The sequence below is a fragment of the Muntiacus reevesi genome, chromosome X (genome assembly GCF_963930625.1).
Source record: "Muntiacus reevesi chromosome X, mMunRee1.1, whole genome shotgun sequence".
In the NCBI taxonomy this organism is placed as follows: Eukaryota; Metazoa; Chordata; class Mammalia; order Artiodactyla; family Cervidae; genus Muntiacus; species Muntiacus reevesi.
The window spans coordinates 14,458,360-14,474,475 of record NC_089271.1 but is presented as its reverse complement, the minus strand read 5'-3'; the positions used below and the strand labels follow the sequence as shown (position 1 = coordinate 14,474,475).

The 16,116-nt window shown below is 41.7% G+C and overlaps 2 protein-coding genes across 6 annotated transcripts in view; one reads left to right on the top strand and one right to left on the bottom strand.

The window, feature by feature from the left end:
- CTPS2 (CTP synthase 2) overlaps nucleotides 1-16,116 on the top strand; it is a 116,805-nt gene that overhangs the window by 62,950 nt on the left and 37,739 nt on the right. For all 5 annotated transcript variants that reach the window (XM_065915924.1, XM_065915923.1, XM_065915927.1 and 2 more), the window contains exon 14: nucleotides 14,827-14,923. In XM_065915924.1, the coding sequence (XP_065771996.1) occupies nucleotides 14,827-14,923 (97 nt within the window). The remainder of the gene's footprint in view (nucleotides 1-14,826; nucleotides 14,924-16,116) is intronic.
- On the bottom strand, nucleotides 837-5,019 carry S100G (S100 calcium binding protein G). The gene is made up of 3 exons (XM_065915376.1): nucleotides 4,893-5,019; nucleotides 4,268-4,411; nucleotides 837-1,097 (listed from the first exon to the last, which is right to left on the bottom strand). Exons 2-3 carry the CDS (start codon nucleotides 4,400-4,402, stop codon nucleotides 993-995), a joined length of 240 nt encoding a protein of 79 aa, XP_065771448.1. The 5' UTR covers nucleotides 4,403-4,411; nucleotides 4,893-5,019; the 3' UTR covers nucleotides 837-992.

Here is a 16,116-nt window from a genome sequence, read left to right as displayed (position 1 = left end):
ACGTTCCCCACTCTCTCCCTCCCTCCCCTGAACTGGACTCAGCTTGTGGAACTTGAGGGCTAGTTGCTTCTCAGATACCCAGAATCCCAGCAGCACAGGATGCCAGATCTAGAGGGCCCTGCCTTCCTGTCCTTTTTTATTTTTCACATCACGTACCAGAACCAAGGCCACCTGTTCGGTCATGGAGTAAAACTGAGTCTCTGGACCTATGTTCCTTCTGCTCCCCCAAAGGATCAGTGATTGCAAAGGCACAGCTGGTGCTAGGATGACTTTAAAGACAAGTGCCTGTTCTGTGAAGTCAGTTTCTTCCTAGACATTGACTAGAGTGAAATGTGAGTTGATGCTGGGAATGATGTGATACCCTGCGTGGCTGCAGAGGGAGAGCTGGAGAGGGTTATTCTGGTGGACAAGTGGAGGGAGGGAGTTGGTTTGACTCATCAGAATTCTTTCCAAGTCTCTGCCACCATTTTTGTGGTCTTCGTCAAGATCATGGAACTACTCTGGCCCTCTTTTTTTTTTTTTCTTTATAAATCTGTAAATTAGATGCATCAAATTAAGGTTATTTTCTTTTTTTAAAATTCTTTTCCATTTATTTTTATTAGTTGGAGGCTAACTACTTTACAGTATTGTAGTGGTTTTTGTCATACATTGACATGAATCAGCCATGGTTTACATGTATTCCTCATCCCAATCCCCCCTCCCCCCTCCCTTTCCACCCGATTCCTCTGGGTCTTCCCAGTGCACCAGGCCTGAGCACTTGTCTCATGCATCCCACCTGGGCTAAGGTTACTTTCAAATCTAGTAAGCTACAGGTGTCAGTACTTGACAAGGTGAGACATGTTTGAGGATTTCTTTATTTAGTAATTAGACCTTAGTGTTGGATCATTACAATTGTAAAGAATTAAGTGGTGACATTGGTGGTTTTGTACAGAGTAGGACCACATCACAGGCATTCTTCTTCTGGTACTGAGAATGATATTTTATTCTTCCCTTCACTGGGATATCTTTTTCACCAACACCTGGAATTCTTCGAAACTAACTTCTCCATCTCCATTCTTGTCTAGTTCCTCAAAAAGCTCATCGAGGGTGCTTGGACCCTGGTTTTAGACAAAAAGGAGGGAATAGAAAAGGGGGAGAAACAAATCAGTTACTGCTGCACATTAAATTAGAGACACTGCATGGGTGTTCCAAGAAGGCAACTGTCACATGTTACAGTTACTGTCACATGTTACAGTTACTGTCACATGTTACAGTGACATGTTGCTGACTGTGAGAGATGAAAAAAAACAACTTTAGTTGTAGCATTGCTTCATGTCACAGAGCTGGCTACCCACCCCCCTATTAAAAACAACCACCAACTATATCATTTATTATTTTGAAATTAATAATGTATATTTTAAAATATTTGGTTTCCTTTGTAATATAAATCATTCTTTTGAGAAGTCCCAGGGCTTCACTTGGCTGCCGAGGGGCCCTGCTCTAAGGTTTCCCTGGGAGCTGGTTTGGCATCCAGCTCCAGGGCTGAGCCAGCATATGACCAGGAACTTGCTGTGGGCCAGCTCTGTGACAAAGCTATTCCTTAGCTGTGTAATTCTCCCAGCTGCCTTGTGGGGGAGATCCACTTTACAGATGAGGAAACAGGCTTTGAGACGGCTACTGACTTGCCCAGGGCTCCCAGCTGTTAAGAAGGGGATTGGGGTTCAAACACTGACTCTAGAGCTCAACCTCTTGATTAGCAAGCATCCCATTTTTCTCCCCAAATCGTGTGTTGCAGCCCACTTCTACGCAAGGTGACTTTGGCTCAGTGGTTCTTACACCAGGTAGGTAGGCTTGCTGACCATAATAAACCCAAGTTGATTGGTGGTCTTACTCCCAGAGCTTCCAGTTCACTAGGCTTGGAGTCAGATCTGAGAATCTGTATTTCCAACAAGTTCCTGGGCAGTGCTGATGCTGAGAACCAACCACTCAGAGAACCACTGCTTGTTATCAGAACATCAGATCATTTTCAGCCCGACTCCCTTTTGACTACTGGTATTGCTGTAGTGACTTAAGCAGGCTTAATTTTGTCCCTGCTGTAGGGACGGAAAAATTTCCCTCCTTTCCTTCTGGGTTCTTTGGCTGGTCTATTAATTAAATAGACACAGACAGATTAACAGGAGAAAAACAAGTTTAATTACATATGTATGGGGTACCCCATAAAAATTTGAGACCCAAAAGGCAACCAGGTAACTGAGGCTTATATAACATCCTGAGCTAAGGATACAAAGGGAAGGAAGGCCATTCATAGGAAGGCAGAGATGTTTGGAAAACAAAAGTCTAGTCTGTTATACAGATACATTTCTAAGGAAAAAAGGAATCTATAGCAAGAACTCTCTTCCTGGGACAGGCTTCCCTTTCCAATGTAAATTTAGGCAGTTGAGTGGGAGGTAAAGAGCTTTCCTTGAATCTTCTGGGTTTTGATTCCTGTTAGTTCAAAATAATCTCCATGCTTAAGTGATATATTTCAGGGAGACTTGTTCTGAACCCCCTCACTACCATAAAACTCAAATCGTAAAGCCATTACAACTCTGAATTTAAGGTAAGGAGTCTCTTTGGCAAAATGGCATCCAGGAAACCTATTGAAATAGCAGTTTAGTTTGTAAGTCAGCTTCAAAACTTTTTTTTGAATTCTGGTAGAAAACACATAAGATAACATTCCCCATCTTAACTATTTTTAAGTGTACAGTTCAGTAATGTTAAGTATATTCACATTGTTGTGCAGCAAATCTCTACATCAAGGGATGTTTTAACCCCTAAGATTCCTACAAAGACATTTGACATTTAGCTATGCTCACAAGACCGAACTTGTAAGTTAGCCATTCAACATCTGTTTTACAAAAAGTCTGTATGGAAATACAGTCAGTACATGACTTCATATGTAGATTTTTCACAACTTACCACTAGTCTTTCTGCCTTTATCCAAATTAGAAAAGTCATATGTGCTTTTTATAGGAAATACATAAAATATAGAAAAATACAGAAAAGTTCACCAATCTTACCTTTAAAAACAACTTGACTAGATTGCCTAGGCTTTCCTGTCAGATTATTATTTTTCTTCTTTTTAAAAATTATTCCTATTATTATTTTTCTTCCCTTTGGAAAAATTTAAGAGTTTTTTGAAGAGTTAAATCTTTCTGAGAAATGTTGGTTTTTAATTAGAAAGTCTCTTTTTCTGCTAGTGCCTTTAACTTTTAAAAAGTTATTTCACATTTTAACTGTAAGAAAATTGATTATAAGGTCATCAAATTCAGCTACTTCGCTTTTTAGTACTAAAAACAGAAACCTCAACAACTAAAACTAGAAACCTCACATGTCATATTGGCAAAAGGGACATTTCTGGTTAAAATACGAGAACCAGATTCTGAAGTTAGAGCTAAATAGGGACCAAGTCAAATGTAACAGTTAGCTGCACAGTTGCTTCCATTTTGAAGATGAGTTTTAGTTCCAAGGAAAAGAAAGGGTATAGGAGCAAAGAGAATCAGTTTTTCCCTGTTTCTTATTGCCTGTAGATGCATTTTGATTTTGACAACTCTGGGATGGTTTTGATGAGAAACTTTATGGCTGGGGAAATGTAATCCTTTCCTGAAAGTTTAGAAATGTATTGTTGCTCATTACCACAAACTTAGGTGCTTAACACAAATTAACACAAATGTAAATGCTTTTGAAATAGAAATGGGTGTCGCAGGGGGGCAGTTTATCAGCATGAAGCCGGTTTCCTTAAACAGATTGCCAAGTAAGTGTTGGTCTAGTTGAGAGATCCTACCTATAACAGAGAAGCACATCCAAGTCCAGCTTCTATAATTGTACAGGTCTCTTTGTTTTCCTAAAGCCTGACACAGAGGTGCCGAACCCAGACTGAAGGACTTAGTATGTTTGCTTGGCAACCTGGGGGTCTTCCAAACCTATCTTGGTAAAAGTACAATCGTGGCTTTTGTTTACTATGACTGGGCACCTCGGGAATTGTGTGTCAGGGCTGGGGGCAATAGACGACCAAGCCTGTTCTTTCTAGGAGCTTGCCATCTGAAATGTAGCCTGCCCCAGAGGAGGAAGACACGCATTCAAGTGTCTTCTCTCAGGTGATGCCCACACCTTGGCTGCTGGCTGCTCTGCTCCACATGGAGCTCTGATCAGTGGCATCGAGGACCTTAGCCTCTCCCTGAGTCCTCTCTTCTCCCCGCCCTTCCCACCATCCCTGCCCCGTCAGCAGACACTGTGATGCTGCACTCACCTTCAGTAAACTGGGGAATTCCGTCTGAATCAATAGCTTCAGCTCCTCCTTGGACAGTTGGTTTGGATCACCTTCTTTGGCTGCATATTTTTCGAAAATGCTCTTCAGTTCTTCCGGAGACTTTTTGGCACTCATTTTGGTGTCCTGTAAATTGGGAAAACAATGAACTTACCAGAAAGCTGGAGTATGTTATACTGATGATAGCCGGCAGGAGTTGAGGGCTTTGGGGCAAGGTGAGAGAGAATAAACAAAAGGGGAGGAGAGGAGATAAAAAGGAGGAGGAGGGTGGGACCTGTGGAAATGGCAATGTACCAGTGATTGCTAATGTGTTTTTAAAATAATCATCTTAGATAGTATGTGAAATGTCTGTTCTTAGAGTACATCTTTTAGAAGATAGGCTTTTAAGGTAAATACTTTTACTAGTGATTATGACATTCTTCACTTGTACCTGATCAGCACACCGTAGGCTGTGTTCTTGAAGAAACCTGACCACAGCTTCTAGCCTCTTAAGTTACTGGTAATATCTTTAGATGGCACAAGTCCACTTTTTCTCTAGACCATGATCTTTCACACCATTCTGAAAGGAAGCAGAAGGAGCTACAGGTAGTACTAGAAGCACTCTTACCTGGCCGTTCAGCAGTCAGGCAGCTAGGAGAACCAAATGGAAGTGTGAGGAGCTGAGCCGGGTCTTGTGACTTTTATAGTCTTAACAGGCACACCACCCTGATTGTGAAATTTTCCTTTTGTTTACCATTTAAGGGTAATTATTAATGGCTTTTGAAACCCAGTCTTAAGACTGCATGAACTTCATAATTAAGGGCAAGATCCAATAAAGGGCCACCTTGATAGTTACTTAATGGTTCAGAGTCCCAAGAGTAGGCTTGGATTCTTTACTCCTTAGATTATATTTTCTCTCCAAAGTGGAATTAGGATATTTTCTCACTGTTCATATTTCAGAAAGCTCAAGTATGGAGGGTTTTTTTTTAAATTTAGTTTCCTATTTATTTATTTTCCTATTTATTTTTGAAAAAAACAATTTTCAAAATAATTATTCCTATAATATATTTTCCTATTTATTTTTGAAAAAAATAATTTTCTGCACATAAAGAAAAAATGCTGAAATATGAGATCAAATAGTAAATAGTTTGAAAAATTTCTATATAGCCTTTAAAGTCCCTTTGTGCATATTAGGTGCTTAAATTATTTATTATTTATTTATTTTTTACAAAGTTTATTCTTAAATGTATAATAGTTTCCAAGACAATACTTCATTCTAGTTATAAATGGCAACAGATGTTATGGCAAGGAATTCACATGTTTACGCAGAAATGGAACTAAGGGTCATCATTGCCTCAGGTGCAAGGGACAGCTTACTTTTTTCCAGATTTCTTAATTCTACCTATGACCAGAGGGCCTTTCCCCGATGCCTTAGCTTTTAGCTCTTATTTTTAGTTTCTTCTACTCCACCTTCTGTTTCTGCTTGAATGCCTTATCTCGCCCATCTCCTTGGCTTGCTTCAAGGGCTTCTTGCCTCCTTCAGAGCCCCGACATGGTACCTGCCGCCCCTTCCCTAGACCCTGTCACCCGAAGCGGCTTAAATTTTTGAATAATAATGAGTAAAGTATCATCAAGAAGCAGGTTTAAGAAGTGGGTGGGGGGGGAAGATACACAATAATTTGTGGTTTCATTTGGTAAAGCAATATTGCCGGGTAGCATGGTCTTTTTTTCAACTTTTTCATTATTTATTGTTCTCATATGTGCTTTTTATTTCTTCATTGCTTTTCCTTGCCAAATCTATTTTGTTAATCATTCTAAAAACTTGTGAAAACAGTTGACTTACTTTTATTCAATTGGAATTACTTAAAACTTTTGGAACTGCCAGGATTTAAAATTGGTAACTTAATTTTATTTCTCTTGGAAAGAGTTTTGTGAAAGAATTAGGACATTTCCCAGGAACATTATTCCAATACTGATTGTAACTCATAAGAAGGGGTTCCAGATCAACTTTAAAAGCACTTACAAGCATTTAAATACTTGTATACATCCATACTTTTATGGACCTTTTCTATTTTTTATTTATTTTTCTCTGACCCTTTGTTAATTATGTACAGATTCAAGATTGAAATATTGCACTGTATTTCTCTCTATGCTTTTCAGTTCTAAAATTCTAAGACCTTATTTACCTTGAAGAACAAATGTGAAATCTTATGTATAGAGATTCTTGAAAGCTTCCACCAATCCTGACCCTTGATCCATTCCATGCATTTTAGCTGTCTTGTGTATGTTATTCTAGCCTTTATTACAGATTATTTGACTATGGTATGCATCAGTGGGGTCCCCTGTGGCTCAGATGGTAAAGCAATCTGCCTGCAATGCAGGAGACATGGTTTCGATGCCTGGGTTGGGAGGATCCCCTGGAGAAGGGCATGGCACCCTATTCCAGTATTCTTGCCTGGAGAATTCCATGAACAGGAGAGCCTGGCAGACTACAGACATGGGGTTGCAAAGAGTTGGACATGGCTGAGCGACTGAGACACTTCCATGCATAATACTGACTGTGTGCTAACTCACTTCTTAAAGACAGGCATTTTGCTTTTACTTGTAAAATATAAAAAAATAGTGTTCTGATTTTGGTAATGTATTTTAATCAAGATTTTAGAGAATTTCTCAGGATTTTATACTTATGCTCTGTTTTACCTGGGAGGAAGGAGGCTTTTGTTGAATGGTTATGAGAAGAAATATGTTTTTCATATAGCACATTTTTTTAAAAAAAATTCAAATCTACAGAAAATTTTTAGGAAAAGTCAATGAATATCAACCCAACTTTCGCTCAGATTTACTAATTACTAACATTTCCACATTTGCTTTCTTTTTCTATGGACAACCCTTCTCGCCTCAACCATTTTAGAATCAGTTACAGATATCCAGACACCCACTAGATACCTCAGCATCTTGTTTACTAAGGGCAAGGCCATCCTGCACAACCACAGTGCCATTCATTATCACAGCCTGTATTCACATCTCATCAGTTGTTGATATAGCATCTTAAATCATCTGTTCTTTCAGATTAGCACTTGTGAGCTAAAATCAACATGGTAATTGTTTTATTTCTTGAGTCTATATTGAAGAAATGATTGTTAAAAATATTTACTTCGTTCCCCTTGTGTGGGATCTTTTCCTTGTGGCACATGAGATCTGTTTCCCTGATCAGGGATTGAACCTGGGCCCTCTGCATTGGGAACACAGAGTCTTAGCCCCTGGACCACCAGGGACGTCCCAAAGAAGTGATTTTAATAATTATATATGATCTTAATAACAGTATATCTATATGATTTTAACAAGTATATATTGTATGACATAATATATATTATCTATAACACATGACATATTGTATATATGACACGTGTGTGAGCGTGTGTATATATAAAACTAACTCTAAGAAAAACATTTGAAACAGTATTGGTTAACAATCTTTTAGGCTTCATATCTCTAGTTTCAAGGGAGGACCTCTGATTAAAATAGGCCCAGTGCTGCTTGTTGTCAGAAGTTAGGCTTATGGTAAATGCTAATGGAGGGTTTAGCTTCCCTGGTGGCTCAGCGGTAAAGAATCCTCCTGCCAATGCAGGAGATGTGGGTTTGATCCCTGGGTCGAGAAGATTCCTTAGAGAAGGAAATGGCAATCCATTCCAGTGTTCTTGCCTGGAAAATCCCATGGACAGAGGAGCCTGGGGGGCTATAGTCCATAGGGTTGCAAAAGAGTCAGACACGACTTAGCAACTAAACAACACCTAATGCTAACAGAACTGGAAAAACACCCCATTGATCCTCTTGTATTGTTACTTGCTCACCTCTGCCAGTGACCTCTCTTGTCTCTTATTTTTCTCTTCACCTGTAGACTCAAGCTTGGGGGTAAACCTGAAGTGGGAAACATGAAATCCACCAATAGATATTCTTATGAAACATTAACTAAAAATGTATGGAGATGGGCGATAAATACAGGGTGTGTTCAAAAGAGTGCATTTTGAAACCAGAGAAAGCGGAAAAAATGACAGGCATAAGATGGGTAATGGAAAAATGGAGAGGCAAAGGTTATTTCATCTGACTGTTCAATTGCTTGATCTTTGGACAGACTTCAGTTTTTCCTAGGAAAGCCGAGAGTAACTTATTTTATAAGCTCGGGCTACTACAGGCTTTGGTGGCCGGGTTATTCTACTCAAAGACCACAATAGCAGTGCCTCAGAGAGCACCTCTGGGCTCCGCATAGCAAAATGGGTGTGAAGTGCTGTCTCTTGGTTCATGTTGCTTTTGATGCTGAGGTTTGGAAGAGATCCTGACTTCCAGAGCACTGCTGTCCCTAAAAGGGACACCTCCATGGTGGAGTTCACCTTCCACTTCCAGCCTCTGCCCTGGGTTCCTCCTAACCCATGACTATTGAAGGCTGCTTTTTTTTTTAAATTGGGCTTCCCTGGTGGCTCACCTGGTAAAGAACCCGGCTGCAGTGCAGGAGACCTGGGTTCGATCCCTGGGTTGGGAAGATTCCCTGGAAAAGAAGTGGCTTACCCAATCCAGTATTTTGGCCTACAGAATTCCATGAACTGTATAGTCCATGGGGTTGCAAAGAGTTGGACACAACTGAGTGACTCTCATTTTTTTTTAATTAAAAAAATTATTTATTTAGTTTATTTTTGGTTCTACTGAATCTTTATTGCTGCATGGGCTTTTCTGTAACTGCAGTGAGTGGGGGGCTATTCTCTAGTTGTGGTGCTCAAACATCTCATTGCAGTGGCTTTTCTTGTTGTTGAGCACAGGCTCTAGGCTAGTGGGCTTCAGTAGTTGTGGCTCTAGAGCGCAGGCTCAGTAGTTGTGTCCATGGGCTTAGTTACTCCACAGCATGTAGGATCTTCCTGGACCAGGGATTGAACCCGTGTCTCATGCTTTGGCAGGTGGATTCTTTATCGCTGAGCCACCAGGGAAGCTGCCTCCACACATGACCTGTTAGCTCCAGAAGTCCTACAGCATCCCTGTGAAGTGGATGCTCGTGTATGGAGATGGACAAGGACCCAGTCAAGGTCACATCACTGGGAACTGGCAGAGCTGGAATTTAAGTCCAAGGCCAGGCTGCACTCTCAGCCACCATGCCACCTGCCCAGTCTCAGGAGTAGGCTTCTGTGAGGAGAGCTGGTCAACAATGTTAGTGTGAGGCCCAGAGGTAGGACTTAGACTTGTGTCATAATCACACCTGAAAGTATGAGTCTTCTTTTCCTGGTGTAAATAACAGACCTTCTTTACTGATGGAAAAAACCAGATTTCAAAAGCTGGAAAATATGTACATGTTTCTAAGACTGCTCAATACTTTCATCATTATAGATTCCATCCTCACACTGCCCTGAGGCTGTAGGAAAGTGCTGACCCTGTATCACGTGTATCAGGTGGGAGTTGGGCTTGGGCCCAGTGTGCCTCAGGCTCAGAACAGGCCACTGCCCTTCCCCTTCTGTCTGCAACTTGATCTCAGAGACTCTCTACTCCATGTAGGCTCACTGACCAGTACCTGGGCCTCCTCTGTTAATTTTTAATTAAAATCCAGGGAGATTTAATGAGGGAGTGCTTGATCTGAACCTGACACTGTGCTGAACTCTGGTGGAACTAAAAAAGAAGATCTAGTCCTTGTGTGTGAGAAGACCATACTTTAGTTTCTGAGAGGAGACGCATATATGAAATGATTGAAGAGGTTAAAGTTGTATACAGTAAAGGACTATATTAGATTCCTATCACTGCTGTAACAGATTACCACCAATGTAGTGACAACTTTACTTTTTTTTTTACAGGTCTGGAGCTCAGAAGTGGGTTGGTAGAGTTGCATTTCTTCTGGTGGCTCTAGGGGAAAATCTATTTCTTTGCCTTTTCCAGTTTCTAGAGACTGCCTGCTCATGGCCCTTTCCTCCATTTTTAAAGCCAGCCATGTGGCCTCTTCCAACCTCCCTCTCTCCCTTTCACTCTGACCTCTTTTATTGTTACATCTCCATCTCTGATCCTGACCCTCCTGCTTCCTCTTATGAAGACTCTGTGGTTACATTGGGCCTACCCAGATAACCCCAGGTAATCTTCCCATCTCAAAAGCCTTAATTAATGAGGCTTGCAAAATCCCTTTTGCCATGGAAGGCAACATATTCATAGTTTCTGGGGACTAGGACTTGGACATCTTTGGGAAGCCATTATTCAGCCTACCGCTTACTTGAAATGAATTAGCAATGTGTAGGTCATTTCTTTGATAGGGTAGCATAACATTGGCATTAAGTATGGCGTGATAAGGAGAACTGGAAGGTGCCCCTAAAGCATGAGCCCATGTGGGGATGGTGGGGAGCAGCCATCTCAGGGGAAGTAGTGAAGAGGCAATATGTACATAGTAGAGTTGTAGGGACAGAAGCAGAGGTGCCATTGGCCATGAACTTGTCCAAGCTGAGGTAGAAACCACAAGTTAGAATATGTAGGAAGAGCATAGATGGTTCCTGAATGAGGTGGAACCTGAGTGTCACATGGGAGGGTTTATATTTGATCTGCATTGATGGAGGTTGTTATAGCTGGCTAGCTACTGGAGATGATCTGCTGGGAGATAGCCTCCCCGAGTGTTCCCAGATGAAATGTCCAGAGGCCAGGGACATGGGAGAAGCTGGGCTTACCAGGGCTCTGTCAGGTAGGTCAGAAGGCTTGTACTCTTTCTCACACTGCCATTTAAGAATTCCGTCTTTGGGAATTCCTTGGCGGTCCAGTGATTAGGACTCTGTGCTTTCACTGCTGAGGGCCTGGGTTCAATCCCTGGTTGGGAAACTAAGATCCACAAGCCACGCAGTGCGGCCAAAAAAAAAAAAAAAGGATTTTCATTTTTGATAAGGGAGTCTAACTTCCCTAGACTTTCTTGTGTAAGGCACCCAGGACTCCCGAAGTCTTAAACCCATTACACTTTTATCATAGACTGCAGAAACTTTGGTAAAGGTTAATTAGGGCCATGTTTATCCTTACATGACACTTTTACATCTCCTAAAGCTTTATCACCACCAATATTCGTTACTTATTGATCCTTTTTTATTTTTCTTCTGGTCTGTGGCTCTGTTCCAAGAAAGGATGGATCTATAGTGGGGATCACGTGACAGCTTGTATTTGGGCAAGCTCAGAATGGGCAAAGGCGACCCTTTTTGCAATGGTAGAAGCCTCTTCCTCTTAGATGCAAAATCTAGGGTATTTTGGAAATGTTGGGGATTAAAAGTAAAGGATTTCTGAGATTCTTTTCTTTAACCACCCCAGTAATGATAAAAGATATATTTTGAAACTGTGATGTTCTCCTATTTCTCAGGCTTTTTGTGGAAGGAATGCCAGGAACAAAGATGGTTTCCTTAATTTTGTTGCTGAATCCGGTCACCTGTAACCTGAGAGGCAGTCTTATTGTCATCTTTAGATCTGGTAGGACGGCCTGACAACTTTGCAAGGCAGATGGCTGGGCCCGGCACAGCCAGGAGTGCCCTGTGTCTCTGCCTTCCCCGGCTGTTCCCTTCTGGTGTGTTTGTGTCCCCCAGCTGGTGCCTGGCCTGGATGCTCTTCTAGTGAGTGTGTGATGGGCATCCACTGGATGAGGCCTCCTGTCGGTTCTCGCTCTGCCTTTCTTCTTTCAGTGCTGTTCAGGGCATCATTCAGAGTTGGAAAACTACTTCCATCTGCTCCCCCATCTTTTCTATAACATTTTGTTGGCCTCTCCAATGGTTTCTATGGTAGCACATTTTAATTGGAGGGTCACCATGGCAGTTACACCTTGGGATTTCTTTCTGTGCTATCATTTCAGGAGAAGGTCTTACTTATTGCTATGAAACAGTGGGGATAATGTGAACAAATACCCTAGTGGAAGGCCTACATGATATATTTCACCATTTGGGCCTTCTATTTGTATTTTCGTTAAAGTAATGCTGTGTTCAAAGTTGAAAGAGCCAACAATTGCAAAAAGTTTATAATGAAAAAATTCAGTAATCCGCACCTTCTCTTTACCACCCTCAACTCTTATAGCTGTTTCTCTTGATATTTACCTTCGTGTATCTAAATAATATTCTTATATTGCTCTTTCAGGAATTTCCAGACTTCCTCCTATGTTGGAGGAATATTTAAGACCCTTAGGCAGCCCTGTGCCCACTGCATTTAGCTTTTGGAAATATCTCTTTTGGAAGTGTTTTCTGGCCTTGTGTTTGTCAGATTCATCCCAAGTAAGTAAGCAGTAAGGCAGGATTCCTGTTCTTAGTTGGGTCATTTGACACCATTCTCAGTGATTTATATCAGAACAGTCCTTGAATTCCAAACATGCTAATAACTGAAAAAAACACTCTTCCTGAGTGGAAAAATCCAGTACAGTAAGTAAGGGTGACTTGAAGCATCACATTACACTTACAAGAAGAAACCAGGGGAGTTTATTGCTGTAGTCTTCCTAAAGGGTTCAGATTGTCTTCAACTGAAGTGGAAATTGAAGCTGTGAATCAGTCTAGGACTTCTTATGAGTCTGTGGCAGGTAATATAGTCTTATCTACTCTTTTGTAGAAAATACCCAAAGGGCTGGGCATTTATTAGCAGCTCAGCTTTCTGAACTGGAAGCTAATGCCCTCTCTCACCTCACTCCCATAATACTTAATCTAGCTGTAATTAGCTGACCCAGGAAGATAGGAAAGACGTGCCAAGGCCAAGAGCACTTCAGAACTGAGCACTTCAGAACTGAGCACTTCATCTGCCAAGGCATGTAGTCAAGTTTTCTTCTCCACCCCTTCCCCTCAATGACTCTTACAGTATACTGGGGCCACAGGGTTCAGGTGGCTCAGAAAGTCCTGGGGCATTGATAAGATCAGACAAGTTCTTGGAAAATTCCAGTTGTCAAGGTTTCCTGTAGAGCACTAGGTGGTAGTTAAGGTATAGAAAAAAACAAGGACAGAAAGGTTTTATGAGAGGAAACTTGAGCAATTCCATTAGAACAGGTTAAATCACCCAACTATAGTCTTTTTTAACAACTTTTAAAAGGTGAAGTAAAACCATGAGACTGTAGTGAACAGAACTGAGAAAATAGACCGATGACGAACAAAAGCAGGCTTTTCATAAAAATCACGTGTTTCTGCATTTCTGTGAATTAATCCTGAAGACAAATCTGAAATCTGAAGTTCTGAGTTCATGCAGTCCTCCATGCATCCATTCTGTGCACACCAGCTGTAGCTCCGGGTGTGCTGGGGGCTGGGAATGCGACAGGAAAAGCAAAAAGCAGCCCAGCTCCTAGAGATTCAGTCTGGCACACAAAGCACTGTTCACACAAACTGAAGGGGACACAGTGACAGGGAACATGTTGCTAGAGGACCCCAACTAGGCTGTGATGCCTGGGAGGATCAGTTCCCAGGAAACTCATATTGGACAGTTGAACTAAGATCTTAAAGTTAAGGATGGATTAATTTAGGAAAAGAGAGTAGGGGAGTGAGAGATGTTCAAAGTCCTCCTGGTGGCAGGAAAGAAGATGCACTTGAACTGAAGGAGGGCTCGGTGACTGGCTTGGGGTGGGAGGGTAAAGTCATGGGAAGTGAGGCCGAAGGGCTCGGCTGGGCCAGCACCACGTAGTGAAGGATTTTAAGCAGGAGAAATACCATGACCACTCTGCCTGCAGTGTGCAGGGTAGTGGGGGGTGTGTAAATGTGGGTTGTGGCTAGTTAGTGAACTCCGTCCTCAGCCTGGGTGAAAGGCTATGGTAATGGGTGTAGTAGGAACTGTGTGGATGGATGCAGGAAGTCTGGAGTGGCTAAGTGAATACAACTTGACACGTTGGATGTGAGGGATGAAGGAGAGGGAGATCCAGGGTGATGCTTAGGTTTCTGAGCTATGGGATATGCTAGAATAGATGATATATATTTTTAATAAAAAGAATCATTCTAGAGGACTTCCATGGAAGTCTAGTGGTTAAACACTCTGTGCTTCCACTGCAGGAGACACGGGTTTGATTCCTGGTCAGGGAACTAAGATCCTGCATGCCGCAGCACGGGCCAAAAAAAAGGACTCCTTCTAAAAATTTTCTGCAGATAAGTACAGTCAGCCCTCCATGTCCATGGGTTCGGCATCTGCAGATACCAATAGCTGACTGTATTAGTGCCATTTGCTTTTAGAAAATCTTTAGGAAACGGACTGGGCAGCAGCAGAGGGTTATTATTATGAGGGACATGAAGACCAATGTGGAAGGTCCCAGAAGGCCAGAACTTGAAGTGTGAACATTGACGAAAACTGAGTTTGAATAATGACAGGAGGGAGGTCATGAAGATGCTCCCAATAAATTTTGTACCTGTGATTTGAATGAAAGATGAGAAGCAGAGACGAAAAGGCAGCATACTGTGAGGAGTGTATAAAAGCATAACCGTGTTTGAATAGGAAAACTGGAAGGAACGATCGAATTTTATTTTTTAGGGAACATCCTTACTTGGTGAGCATCCCCTAAAAGTAAACCTTGAAATTTGGAAAATAATGTTTTTGCAAGATCCAAAACTGGGCTTGTTTTGTTTCCTAAGGTGATTGATATGCCGGAGCACAACCCTGGCAATTTGGGAGGAACGATGAGGCTGGGAATAAGAAGAACTGTTTTCAAAACTGAAAATTCAATATTAAGTAAGTTTCTCAGATTATTTGTTTTCCAATTCTGCAGGCATCATTTGCAGGCCTGGCCTGGCCACAGCCCTCCTGGAGCTCTTCCATTCCACCCCCTCACCCCTTCCCTGCCTATGCCCTCCCTGCCTCTCCTGCGTCCCCGTTCCTCTCCCTGGAAGGGTTGGTAGAACACATGTGTCTGCCCCTTCTCATTTCCTCTCCACCACACCCTGGCCAGTGGGCTACTTTGTGTTTTACCCACGCTCCTGGAGATGACCCTGCACTAGGGCAGTCCTGATTGCACCTCAATTCCTGTGAATCCACTGTTCTCTCCACTACTTGGAAACTGGCTCCCTGTTTAACTGTTTCATGTCTGACTGCTTTGAGCCACTAATTTCCGAACTTCTTGAGAAGGGGCAGTTATGTATCAGAAGTCTATTTCTCTGTTCCCCAAGTAGCTCCAGCATGGGACAAGGAAAATATGATGTGCCTTAGCATCTGATATTTGCTGATCTTCTATATATTGCTGATATTTGCTGATCCTGATCACAGAAATTATTCAAATTTCTGTGGAACTTTTCCCCATAAATTAATTAAAATGATTTGAGAATAACTTGATGTAATCCCCAGCTCTTGATTCAGCTTGATAAATGTATCACAGTGCCTACTCTGTACCTTGTGTGCTGTGCTCGATTATGGAGAATCGAGTGGCGGCCAGGACAGACCACCCCTGCTGGCCTTCCCCCCACACCCCCACCACCCCTGGGTCGGATGCCGAGGCAAGAACTCAGATATCTCGGGCATCCAGCATTGTTCCTGTGAAGTTATAAGAATACCTTAGGAAAATGCCTTCTTCACCTGAAGTGTAATAAGACTAGAAATATGAGTTTCTCCTTTAAGGCTGATAAACAACTTCTAAGAAATATAAAGCTTCTTAGCAAGAAAGAAATTTTAAAAAGGACAAGTTTCAAAGTGTACACATTTCCCTTCTCTCTCTGGATGAGAGGCCAGTGTTATAAGAAATTTTTCTCTTCGTAGATATTAGCAGAGATTCTTTGGCTTTCAGATGTTTCCAGATACTCTGAAACTTTGTTCAAATAGTGGTCTAAGAGGCAAAGATGGTTAGTAGGTAATTTCATCTTTTAAAATTGTATCTGCTGTAAAAGATCAGTTATAATTGTACTAAACTTTTTAAAAAGAGCATTGTGTTCAGT